Source organism: Homalodisca vitripennis, chromosome 4 (genome assembly GCF_021130785.1).
Source record: "Homalodisca vitripennis isolate AUS2020 chromosome 4, UT_GWSS_2.1, whole genome shotgun sequence".
Classification (NCBI taxonomy): Eukaryota; Metazoa; Arthropoda; class Insecta; order Hemiptera; family Cicadellidae; genus Homalodisca; species Homalodisca vitripennis.
The window spans coordinates 31980114-32004792 of record NC_060210.1 but is presented as its reverse complement, the minus strand read 5'-3'; the positions used below and the strand labels follow the sequence as shown (position 1 = coordinate 32004792).

At 34.7% G+C, this 24679-nt stretch overlaps 2 protein-coding genes across 6 annotated transcripts in view; both read left to right on the top strand.

Moving 5' to 3' along the window:
- Window positions 1-6750, top strand: part of LOC124359117 (2-Cys peroxiredoxin BAS1-like, chloroplastic) — a 30484-nt gene extending 23734 nt beyond the window's left edge. For all 3 annotated transcript variants that reach the window (XM_046811578.1, XM_046811577.1, XM_046811576.1), the window contains exons 5-6: window positions 3089-3328; window positions 6453-6750. In XM_046811578.1, the coding sequence (XP_046667534.1) occupies window positions 3089-3328; window positions 6453-6624 (412 nt within the window). In that variant the 3' untranslated portion in view covers window positions 6625-6750. The remainder of the gene's footprint in view (window positions 1-3088; window positions 3329-6452) is intronic.
- Window positions 6751-14023: 7273 nt separating this feature from the next.
- LOC124359116 (EF-hand calcium-binding domain-containing protein 4A-like) overlaps window positions 14024-24679 on the top strand; it is a 55978-nt gene continuing 45322 nt past the window's right edge. The window contains exon 1 of one of the 3 annotated variants that reach the window (XM_046811574.1): window positions 14024-14233. In XM_046811574.1, the coding sequence (XP_046667530.1) occupies window positions 14126-14233 (108 nt within the window). In that variant the 5' untranslated portion in view covers window positions 14024-14125. The remainder of the gene's footprint in view (window positions 14234-24679) is intronic. The other 2 variants (XM_046811573.1, XM_046811575.1) reach the window with 2 other exon arrangements.

Here is a 24679-nt window from a genome sequence, read left to right as displayed (position 1 = left end):
CTTACGTAGCTCTTTGGCTGAGAGGTCGTCTTGTTCTTTGCATTGTTTCCTTGTTTCGTTTCTGCCGTTTTGTTAGACTGTTGGTTGTGTTTTGATTTTGTTGTGTTTAAAAGTTGTGGCGATGGCTTTAAAACGTAAAAGGGTGGTTGTGTCAATGAAACAAAAAACTGAAAACCTTAACCCATTGCAGATCGTGAAAACGGCGCAACTGCGCGGGCCTTAGAGTACGAATTAATCCGTATTACAACGCAGCACCCGCAGTGTTTGCACGCCTACCTGCCTGCTTAGCGCGCTCGCTAATTAGGCCAGCGTATATAATTATACATGTTTTGTTTGTTTATGTTGTTATTTATGTTATATAAACATTATACAGATCATATTAGACAAGTATATTATACTAGAAAAAATGTAAAAATACAGGTACATAACATTTTTACTTACGTTTTTTGCGTGTTGTAGCTGTTTGATATAGGACGGATCAAACGTTTTTACACAATAAAAAAATGTTCTAATAAAACTGTCAATTCAAGAAACAACTAATCTAATATTTACAAAATATTGAGACTGTCTTTGTCTTAGTAGTGGATTTTGGTGTGATAGTCACGGAAACAATTATACGCGTGATAGAATCGTCTCCATCCTCAATAACACTATCGATATCACTTTCATCACTTCCACTTTCTAATAATAGTCTATCTAATTCAGATGATCGTAAATTATCACCCATTTTATTTACGTACACGCACACGAGGCAAAGGAAAATCGAACGCCACGACTGTACGACTCAGACAAACAACAATTTGTCACAAATAAAAACGTTATTGACCGATAACGAGGGCAGTATTTGTGGACAGGTACCAGAGATAAGATAGGAAGCCAGTCCAGGAAAACGGACTATAAATAATCTCCGAGAATTATAACAGCGATAAGCGTTCAAAACAAATGAGTCATCCGTACCACGTCATCCGCGTGAGGGTCACGTCATTGTGCTTTTGGTCCACGCCTCGCTCCGCGTCACCCTCACGTCGTTGATCCGCAATGGGTTAAAGAGATTAGACAAAGGTGAAACTTTATTATAAGTGGTGCTAAAGGTATCGTAATAAAATTGAAAATTGGTGTTCTCAGCGAGTCATAACAACTTCTTTGGAAAATCGGAAGAATATGAAAAAATGTGAGTACGAAAAAGTAAGTGAAGCTTTGTGCTTGCAGTTACTCAACTTGATTTTACAGCTAGTGAAGGTTGGATCGATAGATGGAGGAAAAGATTATTTGGCAGCTTAATATCTGTGGCAAGAAGCTTTCAGAAAACAGTGAAGCTGTTCAATCATTTAGGGACAAACTCCATACGCTATTGGACAATGAAAGCCTATCAAGTGATCAAATATTCAACTGTGATGATACTGGTTTCAATTACGAATTGTTAACCTGCAAAAATACTAGTTTCAAAGACCGAAGCGTTAGTGCCAGATTACAAACGTAGCAAAGAAAGAATGGCAATTCTTGCATTGCAGTAATGCCACGGCAAATATGAGCGTTTAATAATATTTCCAAAAATGCTTTACCATTGAAATATTACTATCATAAAAATGCTTGGATGAGCTCAGAAATTCTTAAAGAATTTGTGCCACAACAAACTAAACAGTTTTTTAAATCCAAAAATTTGTCACAGAATCCAATATTGCTGCTTGACAATGCATGCCATCCTGACAAGGACCAACTTAAAGATAAGGAAATAAAGGCCATGTTTTTGCCTCCAAATATGAATTCCTTATGTCAGCCTATGGATCAGGGAACCTAAGGGGTTATGAAGAGGAATTATCGAAAAAACCTGCTTTCTTATTTAATTGACATTATGGACCAAGGAGAAGACTTAGTGAACAAATTGCGTCATCTTAATTTGAAAAACGTGGCTTATATATGGCCCAATCAAGGGAAAGTGTTGGAGCAAACACCATTGCTAAATCTTGGAAAGTTTTGCTCCAAGAAAATGAAGATTCTCCTTGTGAAACGTACAGAAGAAGACCGAACTGGACAACACTAGCCTACTTCCATTGTTACAACAAGTGCCGGGTTGGACAAACACAGTAGAAGAGGACATGAATGAGTGGATTGCCCAATATGAAGTGACAGATGAAGATATAGTGAACATTTGCAAACAGAAAAGGAGGAGAAGACGATATGGTGTTGGAGGAAAGTGCCAAGGAAGTTTCACACAGCAAAGGACACAAAGCTTTAAAAATGGCGTTAAAGTATTCAGAGCAGCTGGGGGAAAGATTGTCTATTGAGGTTTTACTTTTGAGGAGACTGCAAGATTTGGCGGCTAGAAAACGACAAACAATGTTTGATAACAGACCTGGAATCGGTCGCGTCTGCAGACGTCTATGCAGATTGGTCGGATCGTGTATGGGGGCCTTTACACAATTTCATCGTTCAATTATAAATTACACAATTCAATTTTAATCATTTTCCGTGTTATCCGACCTTGCCACGGCCGATTTAGGTGGATATTCTAGACTCTACTGTATATTACTGAGTATTGCAAATATTATATTATTTTGAGTAAGCATAATTTTATTTTATTTAATTAATGGTTGTCCTCATTTTCTTGCTTTTGGTCAGCAAGCAAGAGCTTTCACCAAAGTCATTTTGAAAACTCTATGACTCAGTGGCATGTTGTGTTAGTTCTCTTGTAAAGCAAATAAGCATTTATTATGCTCGCTTCAAAAAAGTTATTTTCTTTACTACTTCTTCATTCTTTTTATAAATTGATAAGAAGCCACAAAGTGATCACTAACCGTAAAAACGTTAGCACTATATTATTGCGGCTGTGTGGTATGGCAGGTGGCTAGCATAACCTACATCCAGCAATGCTACCACGTGCAGTGTGGAATGACCTTTAGTATGCTAAGTGTGTATAATATTATAAAATTTCCTTCATTACTGATTGGCATGGTTGTTCCTAAGTTCTAAGTATAACACTTAAAAACATTACTAAAATAGGAAGCACTCATTATTTTGAATTGTTATTGAAGAATTACTCAGACATATTTAAGCCTTTTAATGCACAGTATAAACCATATGTTCGCAGCTCAGCAGTGTGCCCGACGGAACTGATGGCTCTGAGCGACCGAGTGCTGGAATTCCGTGCTCTCCAGACAGAGATAGTAGCATGCTCGGTAGATAGTCATCTGACACATCTGGCATGGGCTCGAACTCCACGAGCCGAGGGAGGTTTGGGTAACCCCAAGATACCCCTACTAGCAGACCCTACTCACAGTATCGCACGTGACTACGGCGTCTTGCTACCAGATCTGGGACACACACTCAGGTAATCATATAGGGATTAATTGGTTGTACGTAACTTGTAATGTTTATGTGTGAAATAAAATATGTAAAAACTTTGTAACAAACAGTAATTTTTTACAACTTTGGTTTTTTTAAATATGTAATTGTTTGCTTTTTTAGTATGATAAAGTAAATGTGATTATGTTAAATTTCAGTTGAGTGAATAAGTAATCTCAGATAGGGTTCGTTGTTTGGGCTGTAGGAAATAAAAATTGTATGATCGTACTTTTTTTTAATAATTGGAAAAAGAAATTCGAAACGAATTAAGGTTTATTATAGAATGGATGAGCTCTTTGTACAGTGTCTTGAAGCACCCAGGTAGCAAATCTCATAGATCTCCTCTTTTTCCTAGGCTTTTTAGTAAGCTAAAAAATCCTCAGTCCTCGTAGATGCATAATCCACCGGGATATTTTTCTTTTTTAGTCTGAATTGATAATTGATTGATAATACAAGATTTAGAAATTTGCTGGCTTTTAATAATAACATGGATAATATATAAATGTTGAATCATAAAAAGGTACTTGCTCCGCTGGGGCTCGAACCCGGATCTCTCACTAGCCAGGTGAGTGCACTACCACTACACCTCAAAGCCCTTTTTACGATTCAGTTATTTTGTATTAGCCACTTCCGTCACATAATGTGTTTAAATAACCAAACTAATATATAATCAGAAGACCAAATACCTATCAATCGACTTTTATTTACATTCATTAAATTTGTATAAGAAAAGAAATGTAGAGACTCTTTTCATTCAACAGTTTCAGAAAACAAATTTCTCAAATATGTTTTACCATTAGCCAGAATTTCATTGTAGTCTCTCATTTATTTTCTGAAATTATTTTAGTGAAACAGATTCACTAGGTGAAGTATTTACTCTTTTTCTTATCACAAGGTTTTCCAAAGGAACCGAAGTGCATAGTTCAGTGGTGGTGCTCAATATGCCTTAGCTGCCAACCTATGGTCTTGTCTGTCACTATGGTCTTGTCTGTCAGTATGGTCTTGCTCACTAGAGAGACCTTTGTCCATAATCTGAGTTACAACAGATTGCTCCCTTCAAAAACTATGCCACCTACCACTCATTTTGGCGGTTAAAGCATAATGGGTACCACCACTGTGCTCTGCATTTCGACTCCCGTGGAAAACATTGTGTTGAACAAAGGAATAGATACTCCACCTAGTGAAACTGTTCTGATGCTGGTTTTGTCTCTTCGGACACAAATAGACAACAGATTTCAGCTGTCACTGCGTTACTCAGGTATTCAGTTGGAGATTAAGAGCTTAGCTCTCTCTTCGACTATCGTCCCAGCCAGTGTAGGAGATTAAACTTCTACCCAAATTCAGTTGTAACTAATAAAAGGGTTATTTGATCATAAATGTATTCTTTTTTTAAATTTCTTGTTCCTAATTAACCATGACTGTTAAATATTCTGTATTCCAAGTGGGAAGAAAAAGTACATTGAGCAATAGCTAATGGTAGAGTAGTGCATAGTTATTATATCAGAAAGCTAGTGACTAATGTCAAAATCTACTCAGAACAGTTAATTCAGACACAATGTCAATACTATACGAAAGAAACCGATGCAATGGAGTATCGAAGGACTTGACAAACAATATCGCACAGTCAGATGGATTAAATATATTGTGGCTCAGACTCATAAGAAACAGGACCGCAGACAACCGCAGAATATGGAAGAGGCTATTTTATTGCTTTCAAAACATTTATTGCTGTTCAACAACTGTTAAATGTGGGAATAACTTGCAAACAGGGAAATATCAATACATTTTGGTTTAAACATCAGAGCTATATATTTCCTTGTCCAAAACCGTGTCGTACAAAAAGCCTCAATAGTTTGTTTGTTACGACGCCAGTCATTAACAGTAATTTTACCCACATTGAACTCCCTACAAATTCTTTGCATTGATTCACATTTATCTAGGTGCTGTAAAATATTTTCTATTCTGCATTTTTAGTGTTGTATGTTTAACGTTTATTACTAATTCTCAAAAATAGTTTTCCTGCAGACACTTAACGCGAAACATATTAGACACGTAACAAACAAAATCTATAGTCAACTGAACTGAGATGATTTGTTTATGTTTTGTCCAGAAACGTAAAAAACAAGTAGAATTCTATCGATTTCTGCCGTAAGAAAATGTCCCACGGGTGGTTTATTATTTCCAAGAGGATGACCGGTAAGGTTCTTATCTGCCACAACTACAAGGTAGATGATAGTGTTTTCTTCTCTCTTCAAATCATGTAGTCCAACATAAATTTACATTTTTTGAGTGCTATAAACCACTGTAGTGGTTCACACTATGTTTATAACACGAAATATTATTGGTAAGTAAAACCTGTTATAAATGCAGAGAAGCATGGCAAGAAAGCAGTAAGGTAGGGTGCAGAATATAACAAGTAAAGCATCTTTATTTAGATACCAAAAGTTCAGTTCAAACTTTTCACAGAAAACAAGCAAGCATACTTTGTAACAGAGATCTTTCTGATATCAAGCATTAGTGTCTATAAACAATAGCATAGTAGACTTCCCAGTTATGTATTATTTAATTGGCCCAGCTTCAGTTTATCACTCGAGATTCTGAAAAAATTTCATTTCTGTTTGTCTACACGAGATTTTGAAAACGAAACAATCTACTAACTTGAAATTTTGCATGTAGCTTCATTTCTATATGAGCAACACTATGTTCAGTGATGGTGCATGTCACTACATGGGATTTGTATCATATTAGTGAATAAATTTGTAAACAAACTGTGTATAATCAATCATATGTGATTTGAACATGTAAAATTTGTATTCATAAACTAGAAAAAGAGTGGAAAGTTAATGTTAAAAGTGGTAATAAGGTTTGATTTCAGCACACACTCTTGAATTGTAGCACACTCCCTAGCTCACCGGAACTTTTATTATTGGTACAAAACCAAACATAATGAAAAACATATTAATGTATCCGGTGGCAAGATATCAGAGATTTAAAATGTTGCATTCAACTTCCCTTTTTAAATTTGTTACGCAACACATGGTTTGGTGTAGTTTCACCTTTTTTTTAATTGCTAAAGTTTTAAATCTAATCTCAAGTTTGATGTGTTTCAGAGCACATTTTATAATCGACAGAAGAGGGGTGTTGCGGCACATGCAAATGAATGACCTTGGTGTCGGGCGCAGTATTGACGAGTTGCTGAGGATAACCCAGGCACTACAACATGTGGACGAGACAGAGACAGGATGTCCTGCTGACTGGAAGCCAGGAATGCCCAATGTATGAATGTGACAGTATACAGGACTTTTTCAACCTTACATAGTTACTTGGTTATGTAGACTGTTTTTGTTTTATTTTCATCTTTGCTACAATTATGATGTGTAAATTAAACATTCTTTTTAACAGAGTTAATTTATTTTAGCCAGATCTTTTATCACCCTACTGAACCATCCCGTGACCTAAATCAACGGAGGATCTTCTGATATCTCATTTATGAATTCACAAGGAACACAGAACTGTCTGAATTTAAGCCTTTGTTCTCGTAAGGTCACTAACATTGTTCCACCATCTATCTTATTATTTTACCTTTGTCAGTTCAGGGGTGATGTGTTTGCTTGGGTTCTTAGCTCCAATGCAGTGCCATTGCTTGAGTTAATTCCCTCCAGTGTTGGCTTCATGACATTGGTCTACTAGGTATCATGTACATCTTTGAGTGGCAGTCTATTGCCACACTGTTTACTTTATATTAATAAGAAAAGGGTGGATATTAATCCTCCAAATGTAGTGTTTTACATTTTAATAAATTATAACGATAGCAATTGTCTGAAATTTAACTACTATCACAAATAGTAATAGTCCATGCTAGATGCTCATCATTTTTCAAATATCACAATACATAAATAAGTAATTCTATTATTAATTCCACAATATAGGGTTATCTTTATAATTAGTATAAAAAGAAAAATAAAACCTTTGGAAAACATTTATTATACTGTAAAGACATTTGATTCCTCATTACACCATCTTCAGTGTGAAATTGATAACCTATTAATAGAGAGGCTATTAATTGTACACTGAAGATTGCTTAGTTTCAAAACACATATATTAACAATATAATACATGTTTTCCAAGGGTTCTATTTTATACACTAATTATAAATAAATACCTAATATAAATTAATCGGATTTTGTAGACTACATAATTTATCCATACATTAATATTAAGACATAATTCATAAAGTAATAATCAAATCGAGACAAGAACCATTATTAAAAGATCATTGCAAGAACTAAAATTTGCATTAACATATACAACTACACCTTCAACAGTAGAATGAATTATCATATCATGATTAACACATATTGTTTTCAATGTTTACATGTATATATAGTCAACTCTAACCAATGGTGTAGCAAAGGGGGGGCGGTGGCGGGCCGCACCGGGTGTCACCTTTTTTGGGGTGACACTCACCCGGTCTCACAACTTTAAGAACAATATACAAACAAACAAAAATAAATCGCTAGCACAAAAATTTCTTTTTCGGGGATTCCTCCACTATCACTAACTCAGCTCAGTGTGCAATTCAGGGATTCCCCGTCACATACTTGGACTTTTTACTTTCAATGGGGTGACACCACCAACTTCCGCACCAGGTGCTACCCAAGATAGCTACGTCACTGACTCTAGCTAGTGGTTTATGCCACTAATTAGTAATAAATTGTGCTTATATGGATGGGTGGTGTGGAGTAAAAGACGTCTAGCTCAAGGACCACATCAACATAATCAGCTGAGTGTTGTGAAGAAACATCCCATTAAGAGGTATTTATACAAATGTTTGTCTTTTAATTTTATGTTTACTACCTCTCTTGACAAAAAATAATAGTAATTGAGAGGTATACGTTTACCTAGAGTTAATGGGTAAAACAAGGATTAAGTAACATTGTAGCTCTGGAGTTGGATTGGGAAACATCATAGCTCAAACAGGCAAGCCAATGCTGGCAGGATAGAATAAGATTGATTAGTCATCAGCCAAAACATACATGGGACTTGAAGCAAGTTCGGCCATATTGGTATGACCTTTCAGCAAAATTTAGTGGCAATATAAGGAATATAATTAGTTGGCAATGAGAAGAAGTCATCAATCTGCAAGTGAAAAAAACTCCTCTAAGGTACAAATTGCCCTGATTGACGGTCACTTTTCAGGAATACTCAGTGTGTACCTGTGGCCACTGTCCGAACTAACGTTTTGTTTAGACCCAAGTCTATTCTCACTCAGCAGTGTTAGGCTACAAGTCTGTGCTTTGTCTCTTGACGGTTTATATATTAACGGAGGTACTGATAATGATCTATCACTCTTAACAACTGGTGACTGTTGCTGCAGTGATGGTAAAAATTTCCCACGAAAAAGCCACTTTATAAAGTAATTGTAATGCTTTTTGACAAAAATGATAGTAGCATTCGATAGCGGACAAATCTGTGTAACAATTAGAATGAAGTTTGGTACTTTTCGATCTTTGATACAAGTTGGAGAGATGAAGAACATTGTATTTCATTTTCATTCTTGCTGTTTACATACTGGTTTGTTTTTTTCACATTTCTTATTGCAAGTATGTTATATTATTTAAAGTTATGTAGTCAAGAGGTATAAACATGTTTTAAAAAGTGTTTCTCTTTCACGGGAGTGATGTATTAAAACAAATAATTAATGTATTGTTTCCAAATTAACCTAAATTTTGTAATATATGTAGGTCTGGCTTAGGAGTGTCAAATTTGTATTTTATCAAGTTTTTATTTGATATATTGAATTTCACCAATATTATTTGCATTGAAATGGATAGGAATTATTTAGATCGATCTAGTGATATAAGAGAGTAGTTCAAAAGTGAAACAGTAGAGCATGACAACAGCAGTGAATATGATTAGGTCTAGTGTAAGATCTGTGCCCCAACCGAGGCTTATAGATTTATCATTGGTACGTTTTTGTGAATAAATTTCTATAGCAATTAGGGTTATGTGTTAACAATTCAGAATGTGTTTAGGGAAAAATAAAATTTTATTTTTTTAAATGTGAAGAAAATTTTAACATTGAAGATATAAAGTTTTACATGTAAGAAAATTGATTCTTTCTGGATTCATAAATATGATGAGTTTTGCTACATAATTTTGTACTTGTAATTGATAAATTATATGTTATTCCTAACTCTTGATGTGATGTAATACTGTTCACGTAAGGAAAAACTATTATTGTTGTAATAGTATGTTACCAGGATAATATCAATTTTCATATAAAAACGCTCTGTTACAAGTTTTATCGATATAAAAATAAAAATTTATGAAATAAGTCCATCTAGATATATTTTCTGAAACTAGAGAAATGTATTGGGAATTTTGATTTAGTACAAATATACTACTTCTGTAGGTATGGTCCCACCCCCTAAAACAAAACAGATTTATAAAACAAAATATATCTAACAATGCGTAATCAAATAACTTATAGTATTTCTTATATTTTTTATTTGCAAAATCATGTGGCCTGCCAATAGAGGTAGTTTAGTTACCAGTCCATGGGTTAAGGTTGTACTCAGTATCGCAAACTCTGACTGCTATATCCCATGAGCAATATGTTTCCTGTTTATATCACTCCTGAGATAATACAGCCCACTGGTCCATTCCCTTCCTCTCCAAGTAGGGGGATTAGTTATCAGCCCCACCTGTTAATCTCTCAATCCTCCTGAACCATGATCCCTAGATCTGGCAGTTTCTAATGTAGCAGGATACTATTCCATGTTTTATAAATTCATAACAAATATTTTTATACTCAATACATCAAGTAATTGGTACTGCTGTCTTCATAAAATTCTGAAGTTTATTTATATACCAATAAATATAATTAATTTAATTATAATGTGTATATTTTTCTTGTTGTATATTAATTTTATGAGGTTGAACGTACAAATGTAACATTTGTAAATAAAACCTTCATGTTTGGCAAACAATGTAAGATAGCAAATTGTTGCTAAAATTAATTTTTAGAAATTTAATAATAAAACTTGGATAAAAACTTGTATATAACCAATCTTTTCCCAAATTGTGAATGGCCGTCACTTTTAAAGCGTAAGAGTTGTCGAAAAGTGTACTAAAACTTGTCAATTAGTATGTAATATTTGTGATTTAAAAACAGTAATATTGTGTCTGTATTGGTAAATAATGGAATTAAAACGGTGCAGTGTTGAATAATATACAGTAATATTGCGGAAGTAGTGGTGAAATGTCAATTTCTAGCCATTTCAAACTAAAATTTGTACTAAAACAAAACACATAGATAAGTTACAATACATTACCAGGATAAGTTCTCTACCAATAAGTATCACAACAAATAGAAAGTTTCAAATTGGTTACTATCTACATTGAACAAAATCACAACATGATGCAATTTTATGAACTTGCATTCTATAAAACATTAAGATTAATTAGTGTCTAGACAAATGACTAGTTCAAAACATCGAAATCCTGTTATCCTTTATCGACTATAGTCAATAATCAATTTGGAACAAACAATTTATATGCTTATTTTAATCTTTGTATGTTTTAAGATGATAACGTAATATATATGAATTATTTTACCCAATTAATCCAATATATTGATAATTGTTCTAACAACAGCCATAATACAATTTTTGAAATTACGCCAAGAGGTCAAATTTCCCTTCTGGCTTAGTTGGAAGAAAGGTAGATTTTGCATGAGCTCTTATCTCAAAATACTTATAAAAATTGAATTTTCTTCTATACTTCTAAAACTTTGAACAGCCGCATTTATAGAAAAAATGAAAAAAATTACAGTAGCTTTTAATTGCTTAAAAATATTGTCTCAATCAATTTATGTTGTAAAATATTCTAGACTGAAATTTAGTACAATTGCAAATGGCCGCCACCCCGAAACTTTCTATTGGTTGAGACTAGCCAAAGAATGTACCCTAACATTGTATACCTTTAGTTGAATTGGCTGTAGATATTGCCAATGATGTGTTCACTGTTATTCCCGTTATGATACTATATATTATTCAAAGGTTTTTACCGCCGTTATCTGAAAAACAACAGAATAAAACGTGAATGACCTGAGAATTCTAAGTCTTATTTGTTATTTTTACAATGAAAAAAACAAATATAACATTTCTTTGGAAATATTCAAAGTATATATTTGATCGTTATAAGTAAATATGTTAACAAACATAATTTCTGGTTGATTGTAACTAAAACACTTTTACGTTTTTACAAACAAATGTATGTTTTTAAGGTTCCAAGACGATAAGAAATTTTAAATATTTGGAAGTGTTGCGAGTACCATGCAAAACTACATAGTCATCCTACAGTATTGTACAAATTGACTGTCTAAACAAAATATGCATATTTAGTTTGACGTTTCAAAATGGTAGATCCCCTCAGTGAATTCTAGTTTTTTTATCAAACCGACAAGAATATCTATTCCTAAACCGTTTATATATTTTAAGTATTTAAAATCTTGAAGGATTGTACTATCATATTTTAAAAAAATTACTTAACCCAAAATCGATTGCACTACCTTAATGTACGGAATCGATATCTATTTAAATATCTTATACTGAAAACAGAAAATACATGCATTAGAAATGCTTATTTAATCAACTGAATCCAACAATTTTAAAAACTTACCACTTTAAATTATTGATAGAATTATGACTAAACAACAGAAAGTGACCATCGGTGGGTGCAGTATGCTGTCTCGGTGGGATAACCATAAACTTACCATAAATAATATTCTGGCTATCAATCATCACAACACATGCAAAACTTTCAGTGTTCATGCACTTCATTAATACCTTCTTTAGATAGCCTTAAAATGTGACTTGTGTAACCATGAAAATATAATTCCATTTTTTATCACTGAATAAATTTGAAATTATATTTTAGTTTGGTCTTAATGATTAGTTTTCCAAACTTGGCATGAAATAATTGCTGGCTGCCAAACATTTAATTTGTTCATCAGAGAAGTTTGTGAAAACGTTTGAAAAGAGAATAAATTGTATTTAAATACAATTTTTTATTCTTTTGCTAGCTATTGTAGAAAAGAAAAATTAGCTTTTGAGTGTAAAAAGGTACTCATTGTATTCCTAACGAAAGGCTCTCACTTCTAACTTAAAAAATACAATAATTTTTTCAACTATTGCTGCTTAATTTAATTATGGAATACGAATTTAGTGAACTTTGTATTGTCTTATATAAACTAGCTATATACTGGATAGAAGTCACCACTTGTTACATAACAGGCTCTGGTAGTTTCATGCAAAATCTAAAGTTGCTTTAGATATATGGAGAGTTAACCTTCGCTAACGCTCAGCTAAATCCCACCAAGGTAAATACACCATCTATGGCATTGATGTTTATATAAAAAAAATAGTCTATAGCTCTATAGTCCTTCTCGAGATATTGTGTGAACATACAGACAGAAGTCCAATTTTTACCAGCTCCTTGAGTGGTAGCAGGGGTGGCTGAGATAAAAACTTAACCTTTGCAGGACCTTATTTTGGTACATTACCCCTATCTGCTATATTCCATGCACTCCTCCCATTTTAAGGAAGCCTCTACAGGTATAATATTTTTTAATGGTTATGCGTTCTGAAAAAATTATGAATTTTTCACAAGAAAAATATCACAAAGCATGATGTCAGAAAAACAAGGTGGCCATGCGTGACAAAAATATAGCTTTATCTCTGTGGGGAAAATGTCTGTTACAAGTACCAGGCGGCAAGATTTATACCGGTAATTAAATATTAGCTACTGTATAAGTTGTAATATAAAAGAAAAATATTTAAGTTACTTCCGCAAACTGATGTACACTTGATTTAGGAATGTTGACTTCACAACTAACAACAAAGATTGATTTAGTGGTTATCCTTCAAAATGAATCCTCAGTTTGGTAAATCTCAAAAACGCGTGGTCTCCTGTACTCTTGCAATACCAGTATTAGAAAGCATGTTGTTTATCCATTGAAGAATGTCACTGCCATGTTCTTACAGTCACACATTTTCTTCAAAGTGGATAAACATTTATTTGAAACTATGCATATTATTAAATTTTTATAAGAAATCATGTAAACAATATTATAGAACAGAAAAGTAATAGGTCTAATCCTAAAGACGTAGTCAAATCATCTTTTATACTACAACTAGTCTTAATAAAGGACTTAAAATGGTCAGAATTTAATAACCGTTACATGTTTATTGCCAGTAAAGCAAGATCAATGATATGGTAAAAATATTGCAACATTCTCGAAGAAACAAAATGTTGAACTTTCATCTTTGGAAAAATGTATTTATGACATACACACTATGCACCTACGTGTCCGTGATAATACAAACTGGTTACGCTGCTGTCGCGATCATTCTCAAGAAGAAATTCCAGGGCTAAATACCTCGTATTTAAAAATAAGAGCGCGAACAATGTGTCTCTAGTTTTAAACAATGCAAGCAATCACACATTTATTTGCTCGGTAAATAACATTCTCTGTTATGTGTTAGTGTAAATGATCGTAAAGTAATTTCCTAATTAAAAATTGCACGTGATCTGTGAGAGTCATTTGTCCGTGAGACGTTTTAACAATGATAAAACAACCTGTACATCTTGTACTGTCTGTTTGTCGAGGTCAGTGCTGTGATGCCACTATAGCCGTCAGGTAGTAGCGAACCCGACCAGCTGACTGGCGTACAGTACCTGTTGAACGTGAGCGTAGCGAACACCGTTCGGTCTGTGAATGTTAGTCTGTGCGCTGACACAAGGCGGTATGGAGGACATTGCCGTGCAACTCTTCAAACTGGGGGACAGGGAACACAAAGGGTTCATTGTCAAACGAGACATGCAGGTTAGTTTGTTTACAGATTATATGCGATGTTTTGAGGTGATAAAACAGCGGGTTGTTATTATGACCTTAAGCTCGGGCTGTATATCGGTTTATTTATCTCACTAAAGTGATTTAGGGACCGTATGTAAAACATACTATAGCTAAAAAATTACTAATACTTGGGAAAATTGCGATTTTACTACCAACGTTTCTCAATCATTATAATTAAAGTGATAAAAAACAGTTTTTAAATTCTTGCAGTTTACGATGTTTCATTGATATTGCACTGTTGGCAAACTAGGATTATTTTTTAAATTTGTAAAAATATCATTGATACGTTAACTCTGGTCATCTTAGTCTCAATCATATTTTAGAGAACTTGAATTCTGACATACGAATTAATAATAAGATGAATTAAACAATCCTTTGTTTTCTCTTTTACAAAGAATTTTTACATATATTGTTTATTTTTATACATAAATATACGAAATATACATCGTATATACAAATGATTTTAGTGCCTTGCATTTTCACTAAAACAAAACAAGTAGCCAGTTTACGTCTTATGACTTAGTATTTTTGTATTGTAGGCCAAATTAATTATGGTTTTAATTGTTTTGAAAATTATCGCATAACCTGAATATAATACAACAATACATTAAAAACAACTTTTAAATTGTAAAATTTATATGAAATTTGTATTTGTTAAACTAATAAAATGATTGCTATTTGATTTACTTGTACTTTAATAAAAAGTAACAACTGCAAATTAACATAATCAGTATTTTAAATGGGAAAACTTAACGTTTGGGTAAACATATCTGGTATTCTATAACATACTTCTAGCATAAATATTTACTTTTTGAGTACTAGTGTTTCTGCAATACAATTATTTGCTAAACTAGTAATGGTTATATAAATATAAAGCTGATCAGGTTATTAAAGTTGCTATTTCGTGAATACACTTAAGTAACATGTGCACATCAGTTTTTAAAGATCTTATCTATGACATATCTTATAATACATTGACAGTACAGTATATTTAAGGAGTGGTTTGAATAACAAAGCATTGCGGGCGACCTTCCTTCTTCACTCCCACTCACTAAAAACCATTCTTCAGTAGAATCTGTTGTTCCCATTTCCTATAAGAATTTGTAAAGGTCACTGTCATCAAAGTTCAACTAATAAATAATAACACGATATTATATGTATCACCACGATCAGAATCCTTCTCATATACTGCAACACAATTGAATCGGCTGTGTGTACATAATGCAACGCATCGTTAATAAAGAATAAATAGTGCCAATAAAGGAACAAACTTTCTTCACTCATGTACTAAACGTTGGTTGTCATTATTTCATAAGGTACTGGAGAGTTCTGTAATATCTACATTTAATAATTTGTTGTACCAATATTGGTTTATTATATTTTATACGACGTCAATATCAACTCATTCTATCATAACGGGTTAATGTTGTTTTCAATCATTTAATAAGTTAAACCAATAAAATCACTACAGCCTATAAACAGATTTTAGACTAAGACCGTATTTCTTGTTCATACAAAACAGTAAGATCCAAATGGTTGCAAGAAAATTTAAACGTTTCTAATTTTAAAGATTTTATGGATGTATTTATTCATTAACAAGGTACGCTTCACCACATGTGTAACAGGTTTCGCTGATGTTGCATGTAAAATTTCAAATCTGTAACTCGTTTAATTCTCGAGATGTCCTGCGGGCAGGTAGACAGACGTACCACACATGAAAATGGATGGTATACAGAACAGAAATTGTCACAAAAATTACGCTCAGCCAAATTCCATGGGTGAACGTGTATCATCCCAGAACACATTCTTCTTGACTACGTAGAAATGAAACTGATAACATGTTTCACAGGATATCTTGGCACCGTGATACACTCACAGTTTGTTCGTTCAGTTATGTTTCACAGTAGTGTTTAAATAATGAAGGTTCCGGTGAGGCAGGGAAGTTACTACAACGCAAGATTGCGCTAAAATCAAAACTTGTCACAGACTTTTAACTTTAACTTTCCAATGTATTATTTTTCGTTTTACTCTATGAATAAAAATGTCCACAGGATAGAATATCATATGATTGAACTCAGTTTGTTTACTAATGCATTTATTCTGTAGTTTTTCATTTCCATCAAGGTTATCCATAAGACCAATGTAAACATATTCCCTAACACTCAGTCACAACCCATGGAGTGATATGCATCATCATCGAACTCAGTGCTTCTCATATTAAAATGAAGCGTTATGTAAAATTTCAAGTGCGTAGGTCATTTCGTTTTCGAGATGAACAATAAGTGTAATGCAAGACGTTTGAAATAATATTTAAAAATAAAACAAACAGATACAGATAAGAGTACACCACTCCACATGCCACGTTACAGGCTACGCTAAGGTTTGCATACCAAATTTCAAATTTATCTAGTTTATTTTGTTTTATAAATGTGCTGCGGACAGATATACAGACATACATAAGACATATTTACATCCTCTGCCATACAAAATAGAAAGTTTGTTAGCCTACTAAGTGATTGGCATCAATAACGCTCAGCCAAATTCTTATGTTGTTAGGGAGAGTACTAATACAACGTAAGAGTGCGCTAAGCCAAATATTATTACCAAGTTTTAACAATGATTCCAGCCTGTAAAAAATTATGTTTGCTCATGAATATGTCCCACTTGTTAAAATCTCACGCAATAGTACTCAATTTGTGTACAAATTTATTTATTCAGCTATGTTCTCGTTTCCATCATGGTTATCCATAAGACCAATGTAAAAATATTCGCAAACGCTCAGCCATATCCCATGGAATGATATCAATCATCACCGAACACAGTACTCCTCACATATAAATGAAGAAGCTTCTTGGAAAATTTCACTGTCGGTTCGTTTTCGAGATATCCTGTGGATGATATACAGACATACAGAAATAAAATTGTCCAAGTCCACGATTGAAAGGCTGCGCTAAAGCTCAGTCGATAAATACTGTAAAATTTGTTAAGACATAGCGTTAAGTTTGGATTTTAAAAAGTTTTTAATGTTCTACATTGTCAATGTTAGTCTTTAGCTTCCGTTCAATATTACTCTGACAATGTAAATATTGTACCTTTCTGTGTCAACAAATAATACATTTCTGATTTCCGACACCAGATATTCCGCACGTTCTTTACAACACACTCAATTGAATTGGACCAAAACTTTAATCTATAATGAATTTTGTACGAGAAATTTAAGAGATATCCTATACTGAATGGCGTAACCACAAGAGCAAGTTATGAAGGTCATATAGTGCCTAACCCCCTTGAGGTCTCTTACAGGGGAGCCAAGCATATAATCTAAGAGGCAACGTATTACAATAATCCATGCTGTAGCAATTAAACAACTGCCAACCAGCTACTTGACGCATACTTCAAAATCATGTCTTTACTGGTGTTCTATAAAAGCTCAGTTGTAACTCCTTTCCCATTTTGTAAATCCTTAGTACACTACAAGTGTCATTTGTTAAGCATACAATGGGCCATGATGAATAACGAAATCTATATATATATATATAAAAATGAAACTGTTCGTGTGTAACAGCATCACTCACAAACGGCTGGACGGATTCGCCTAATTTTTTTTTAAATTTGTTCGTCTTGATCTGTAGAAGGTTATAGGATACTTTTTATCCCTTTCCCGATTCAGGATTTCGCCCCCCACTGGTTACAGAAATACCCGTAAGAAATGCATTGCAGCAAACATATGTTATTAAGTGAAAGAGTCTTTTCAAATTTTTAATCAGCTGTTCTTTGTAAACATATATAATGCGACAAAAAATTGTTGTTATTTTTGACAGTAACTAAGTAAACATAAATATTTTTGACGTTTCTATGTAAACAAACATTTTTTTGACATTTACAACGTGTCACAAATGTCAAATTTTTGATAAACGTGATTTGATATCTTTTTTACAATTTCCAAGAACAGTGTTATTTTCCTCGGAAACCCGAAGAACCTTTATATTTATGCTCCAAATAATACAACTAATAACGTTGTTTACCAAAACGCATTAAAATAAACAAAAAACTTTTATAATAGATTTTATGATATGCTACGATGTATTAGTAGAGCAATAAATTAATTGGAAAAACGTATAATAAAATTAGTATTTCTTTTCGATGCTTGATTGATGTAGCCCTCTCTACTGCCACGCGAGCGGAGCCGCGGGTTTAGGCTAGTTATTATTAAAATCATTGTAATGGTACTTGGTCATTTTTTGATCTTGTGCTTGAAGTTTTGAAAAGTTATTAATTTTAGGTCATTTGTCACGTATTCTCCAATTTTTCGTACAAGTCAAAAACGATAATCTGTCATATATCGACAACCAAATACCAATATTACATACTGTTATACGTTTCATGGAGTGTCTTTGCTAAGGTCCAGGAAACTGAGAGCCAATTTAGATAATACGGTATAAGCGCACAATTTAATTTTTCTTGAACTCAGAAAAAGAATGTCTCCTGAAAGAGAAATTAGTCATCATCCTCGCTACTTTTAGTGGAAGTCGAAGTGTGAAGATATAAAGAGGATTAAACATTTAAAACTATTTTTTCTTCAGATAAAATTCTCCTTGGTTTGACACATCGACCGAGAGACACATAAATAATAATTGCTGCCATCAGACTAGATAAAGAGATTGAATGTCCTCTGTCAGGACTTGTGTGAAGGTAAGAAAAATACGATTTCAAAAAGAATTATCGTTTAAAAATTTTAACTCGTTTGATACCTTCCCATTTCAACTTCAACCAAACTAGCCGCTGACGATCGATTATGTGGAATGTACGAGATATTTCAAAATACATTCCTCTATAGATTTAACAGTAACCAGTTTATGTGATTATACAATGCAAACTGGTTCTCGATCCCTGAACTATTAATATTGTAAATACTATTGGTACTTTGTCCTATTAAACATATAAAATACTTTGAATACTTTTCTGTAAATTGTTATTTGAAAACATATTAGTTTGGTATTTTCAGTATGAGTTTTCAATTTTAAAATATTTTTGATGGGCTTTCTGCCATAACAATGTCAAATGAAAGGGTAAAAATAATATAATATAAATCTACCTCTATTAGCCGTAACAACTAGTATTACAACCTGTTGTACCATTGGTTGACGGTGGCGTTGTGTTAAAATTGGGGCTATTGCCCGTGGACAACTAGTGTTACAACCCGTTGTACCGCTGGTAAACTGTGGTGTTGCGTTCAAATTGGGGCTATTAGCCGTGAACTAGTGTTACAACCTGTTGTACCATCGGTTGACGGTGGTGTTGCGTTAAAATCGGGGCTATTAGCCGTGAACTAGTGTTACAACCCGTTGTATTGCTGGTAAACTGTGATGTTGCGTTAAAATCGGGGCTATTAGCCGTGAACTAGTGTTACAACCCGTTGTATTGCTGGTAAACTGTGGTGTTGCGTTCAAATTGGGGCTATTAGCCGTGAACTAGTGTTACAACCCGTTGTACCGCTGGTAAACTGTGATGTTGCGTTCAAATCGGGGCTATTAGCCGTGAACTAGTGTTACAACCTGTTGTACCATCGGTTGACGGTGGTGTTGCGTTAAAATCGGGGCTATTAGCCGTGAACTAGTGTTACAACCCGTTGTATTGCTGGTAAACTGTGGTGTTGCGTTCAAATCGGGGCTATTAGCCGTGAACTAGTGTTACAACCCGTTGTATTGCTGGTAAACTGTGGTGTTGCGTTCAAATTGGGGCCATTAGCCGTGGACAACTAGTGTTACAACCCGTTGTACCGTTGGTAAACTGTGATGTTGCGTTAAAAATTGGGGCTATTAGCCGTGAACTAGTGTTACAACCCGTTGTACCGCTGGTAAACTGTGGTGTTGCGTTCAAATTGGGGCTATTAGCCGTGACAACTAGTGTTACAACCCGTTGTATTGCTGGTAAACTGTGGTGTTGCGATAAAAATCGGGGCTATTAGCCGTGAACTAGTGTTACAACCCGTTGTACCGCTGGTAAACTGTGGTGTTGCGTTCAAATTGGGGCTATTAGCCGTGAACTAGTGTTACAACCCGTTGTATTGCTGGTAAACTGTGGTGTTGCGTTAAAATCGGGGCTATTAGCCGTGAACTAGTGTTACAACCCGTTGTACCGCTGGTAAACTGTGGTGTTGCGTTCAAATTGGGGCTATTAGCCGTGAACTAGTGTTACAACCCGTTGTATTGCTGGTAAACTGTGGTGTTGCGTTCAAATTGGGGCCATTAGCCGTGGACAACTAGTAGTGCAACTCGTTATATCACCGGTTGAAGCCGCGGAAGACCGGTTACTCAATTAAAAATGGTTGTACAACTAGTTGACTACGGTATTCGACAACTGTAACAGCTCCGACAACTTTTTGTATGTCAGCTGGACCCGGGGTCATTGCTGTACTTGTAGACGAATAGCCAGACGCAACTAGTGGTGACACTGTAGTACAACAATGTCGGTGCACTCATGCAAGCACTGAAAGCAAACATTTTACAGCACAATCAGCTGTTCTTGTTCTAACTGAGATGATATCGAGCTGTGCTATTGTACAACTGGTTGACCTAGCTAAAGTTTGTTGGTCAACTAATTGACACACCGGTGGTGCAAGTTGTAACTCTAGTTGTCCATAGCTAATAGCGGACTGTAGCGTATACCTACATATACGTGAGCTTCAAAAACTTTCAAGCACATTTTTAAATATACTGTATTGTTTTATTTAATACCGAGTTTTTATTTTCCACGCAGTCTGTTTTTACGGTTTGAAGTTTGCCATACCGTGTGTGTTTATTAATCTGGAACACTCTTAAAAACGCAAATTCTCATGACAACTACTTTTGTATTAACCAGTGGTAATTTAGAGTGGTGAAATTCTCTGTTGCGTTATCCTCTGAGGTGTTATGCCTCATGGTTGTATTATTATTTTTATTTATTTATTATTTTAGGTTGTCTATAAGAACAATAAATTGTCATTTTACAATAACTGTGTATATACACAGCTATATCGACGTTTTATTAGTTCTCTGTGCTTCTTTAAAAAGTCAAAACCGACATAAAACAATGATAGAATGGGTGGGATGCATTTGTAAGATTACGTCAGTATTGGAGAGTGAGTTTGAGTCAGTTCTTTGAACGGTAATTAATTTCCTGCACGCCTGTGTCGTTCTCAGCGATAACGTAGCTAGAGCGCGAAAGTGGTTCGACTGTGTCATTTAATCAAACCTGTATTACTTCACCGATCTTTTATGACATTAAGTATTTATCGACGCCAATAAATACAGCAGAGGAAGTAGCACCCTGTCATTACCACAGCCACGGCCAGGCGGCCTCCCCACACGATCGTCTGGCCCAGTGAAACCTAACCTTCAATTATGATAACCGGTACCGAGAAAATGACTAGTGCTTGTACTAGTATTTCTCGAACTCGGCCACGTGTCGTTACATTTAATGCACATGTCGCTAATCTCTGTTCTCGATTGATATAGCCACGTTTTTACGTGATTCACATTTTGCATAGCGATTTCATGTTTTAATTGTTAAGTTTCTTTTCCTCCTTCGTGGTTTTACGTAAGATTACAGATATTTATTTTACCACGGAAAATTACGTTTTATTTAACTAACAATCCCACCAATATAGTCTTAATATAAAAAATTTGTAGAAGAGAAAATTTTCCGTAATAGCATTTAAATATAGCATCCACAGCGAAGTTGCTAACTTTACTACTAGTCTAGGAGCCGAGAGTAAAAATTAGAGTAGAAATGGAGTATTAAGTAAAACACCAATTTACATTTTATAACCACTCGGATATGGCTTTTCTTTAAACCGATAGAAAAAATTATGCTTAGAAAGGAATCTAGTCGCACTAGATCCTCGACCAAAATGTTCAAATTAAAGGCATCGAAGAAGTTAAAAATGTGCTAATATAACGGATTTGCTTAAATGAAACACTCGGCGAACATTGAATCCACTAAATATTTATTAATCTTATAAATACATCTAAATACAATACCTACTTAAAACTAGACTGGTCCTAACTAAAATAATTGTTTATTAAATGGTCACTACTCATTTATACTGTAACAATCCACTAATAACTAAAGTGTGTACCTACTAAGGTACACACGAGTCTATTTTAACACTGACAAAGTCAATAATAATTAACACAAGACCATCTGTCATGATCATGAGTATTACAACTAATGATGTACCTTCAAAAGTTCTAAAACTCCACTGGCTCGCTGCGTCGCTACAGCTCATTATAATGTTATTGGCGATTCAAGAACATTCAAATTCAAGAACCTACTAGACGAGTGGAGAAGGGTAACAGTGCCCATCCACCGCTCGTGTAAGGAGGGGCGGGTCGGGTCAGATCAAGAAACTGCCGCAACCCACAGAGCGCTCTCTCTCCAACAACGCTATTTATCTATATGTATTATCCGTTTTGTTACTGTCAGGAATCTCGATGGTTCGGTCATATTTTTTGTATCGGAGGTTGGGCCGTATATCTGGAACGTTCTCCCACATCTCGTAACTCTAATGATGTATTTCAAAAAAAACTAGGCTATGTTCTTATAATGCTTTGTTGCGGATCCAGTGGAGGGACCGTGGAAGACATGAACTCCTAAGAGATTTTGTAAAACGACGTTTTTCTGAAAGAAAAACTTAATAACACTTGTAATGTAATCATACAAATTAACTGTATGAACTGAGTTTGAGTAAATTAATTTCCAAATATTATATTCTTTGAATTGAAATGGAAAATTGCCTGTTACAGTAATGATAATGGTAAACTATAGCTCAGTGTGACCCTTCCGAAAATGAGGACTGGAGGCACCCTTGGCTTGTACAATACAAATTAGCTCTTGGTTAATTTATACGAAGACTAAGTAAATGATTGTGGAGTGCCTATACGTTCCGCATAATCTTTATATTTGATTTTCCTACATTTTTACTATATACTTAGACGGAGCATTACAACGTAATATGAGAGCTATTGTTGCAACATATTTTTTATACGAACATATTTAGAAATAACTCATCATTGCATCATCAACTGAAATGTGGTATCATATACTGCATGCTTGGATAATATACCTTGCATTTTTACGGCTGGAATCCGATTTGGAGGTATTCCTACAGAGGGCCGCCACTCACATAAGATTAAGGATAGTACTATGGTGACCTTCAACAGGAATAAATAACCGTTCTTGTATCAGTCCAAACAGCATCAGAGCCACCGCGTTTTATACAACATCAAAGCATTTGATGAAAAACCACAAGTTTGGTGGCAAATCTGAATCACTCGAGAGAAAGTCTGTGACACATGACAACCAGCTTATGCGAATGTTGAGTTAAACTCCATTTCATCTTCCACTTAGTGCAGCATCTGAAATCTGACAATGCTGAAACCTGATGCAAATCTGTGACAGTGTCAGATTTCAGACGCTGCACTAAGCTCGAAGGTGAAAAGGAACTAAACCCAACATTCGCATTGAATCAACCCTTCCCACCTTAGACAGCTACGTTATGTGTAGAACCAGCACATTACTGAACATTTAAATTTTCTTGTCATCCGTAATCTTGTTGGGATAGTTTATTCGAACGTAAACTATCTGAACATAATTTCAACTGGATTTCATGGAAACCAGACTCCTCCCGTGCTGTCGGCAGTACCATTGGAACTCTTCCTAAGTTTAAATCTATTTGTTGAACTATGATGTGCTACAACGCACCCCTTTTTCTGTACGTACTTCGTAAGTAAGTAGTACCTAACATTACGAGTAAGGGCATTCCGACCATCAATATTTTGCTCCTCGGCTCACTCGTATCGTGATACTACTGTTTAGACCAGGGGCGATGACATATTAACTTTACTGCCTGCCAAGCATAAAACAAGGGATGATCAAATCCAAAGTGAGAAATTTTTAAGCTACCCGTCGTGCAATCAGTGACGAAAAACGGTAGTGTATTTTTGGTAGCTAATTGCATCGTAGAACCCAGGGGTCAGTGAGCAATCGGACGATATGCATTTTCCCAATGTATTAAGAACAAACAAAATATACGGGAGTGAAAAATAAGAGTAATATGTACATGCCTTAGTTGGAGTTTTAGTGTGTAAATAAATGTATCTCCAACCTCTAAAGGTCTAGTTTTTGCCTTCAAGTCCACACTAATGCAAAGCCTTTTCTTAGATGCAGACCTATGAGGAATAAATGTACCTCTTCCTAAGGTGAATGTGGGAACTGGAGTTGTTTTCTTCGTTTTAATTTTGCCATCTGGAAAAAAATATTGCCGGATTAAAAGTAAGCCCAGGGCTGGAGGGCGCCTTAGGCAAAATACCCTTTGACCGCCACTACCAAATTGAACGCTCCCCTCCTCCTCACCACATAGAAACTCTTCAACGA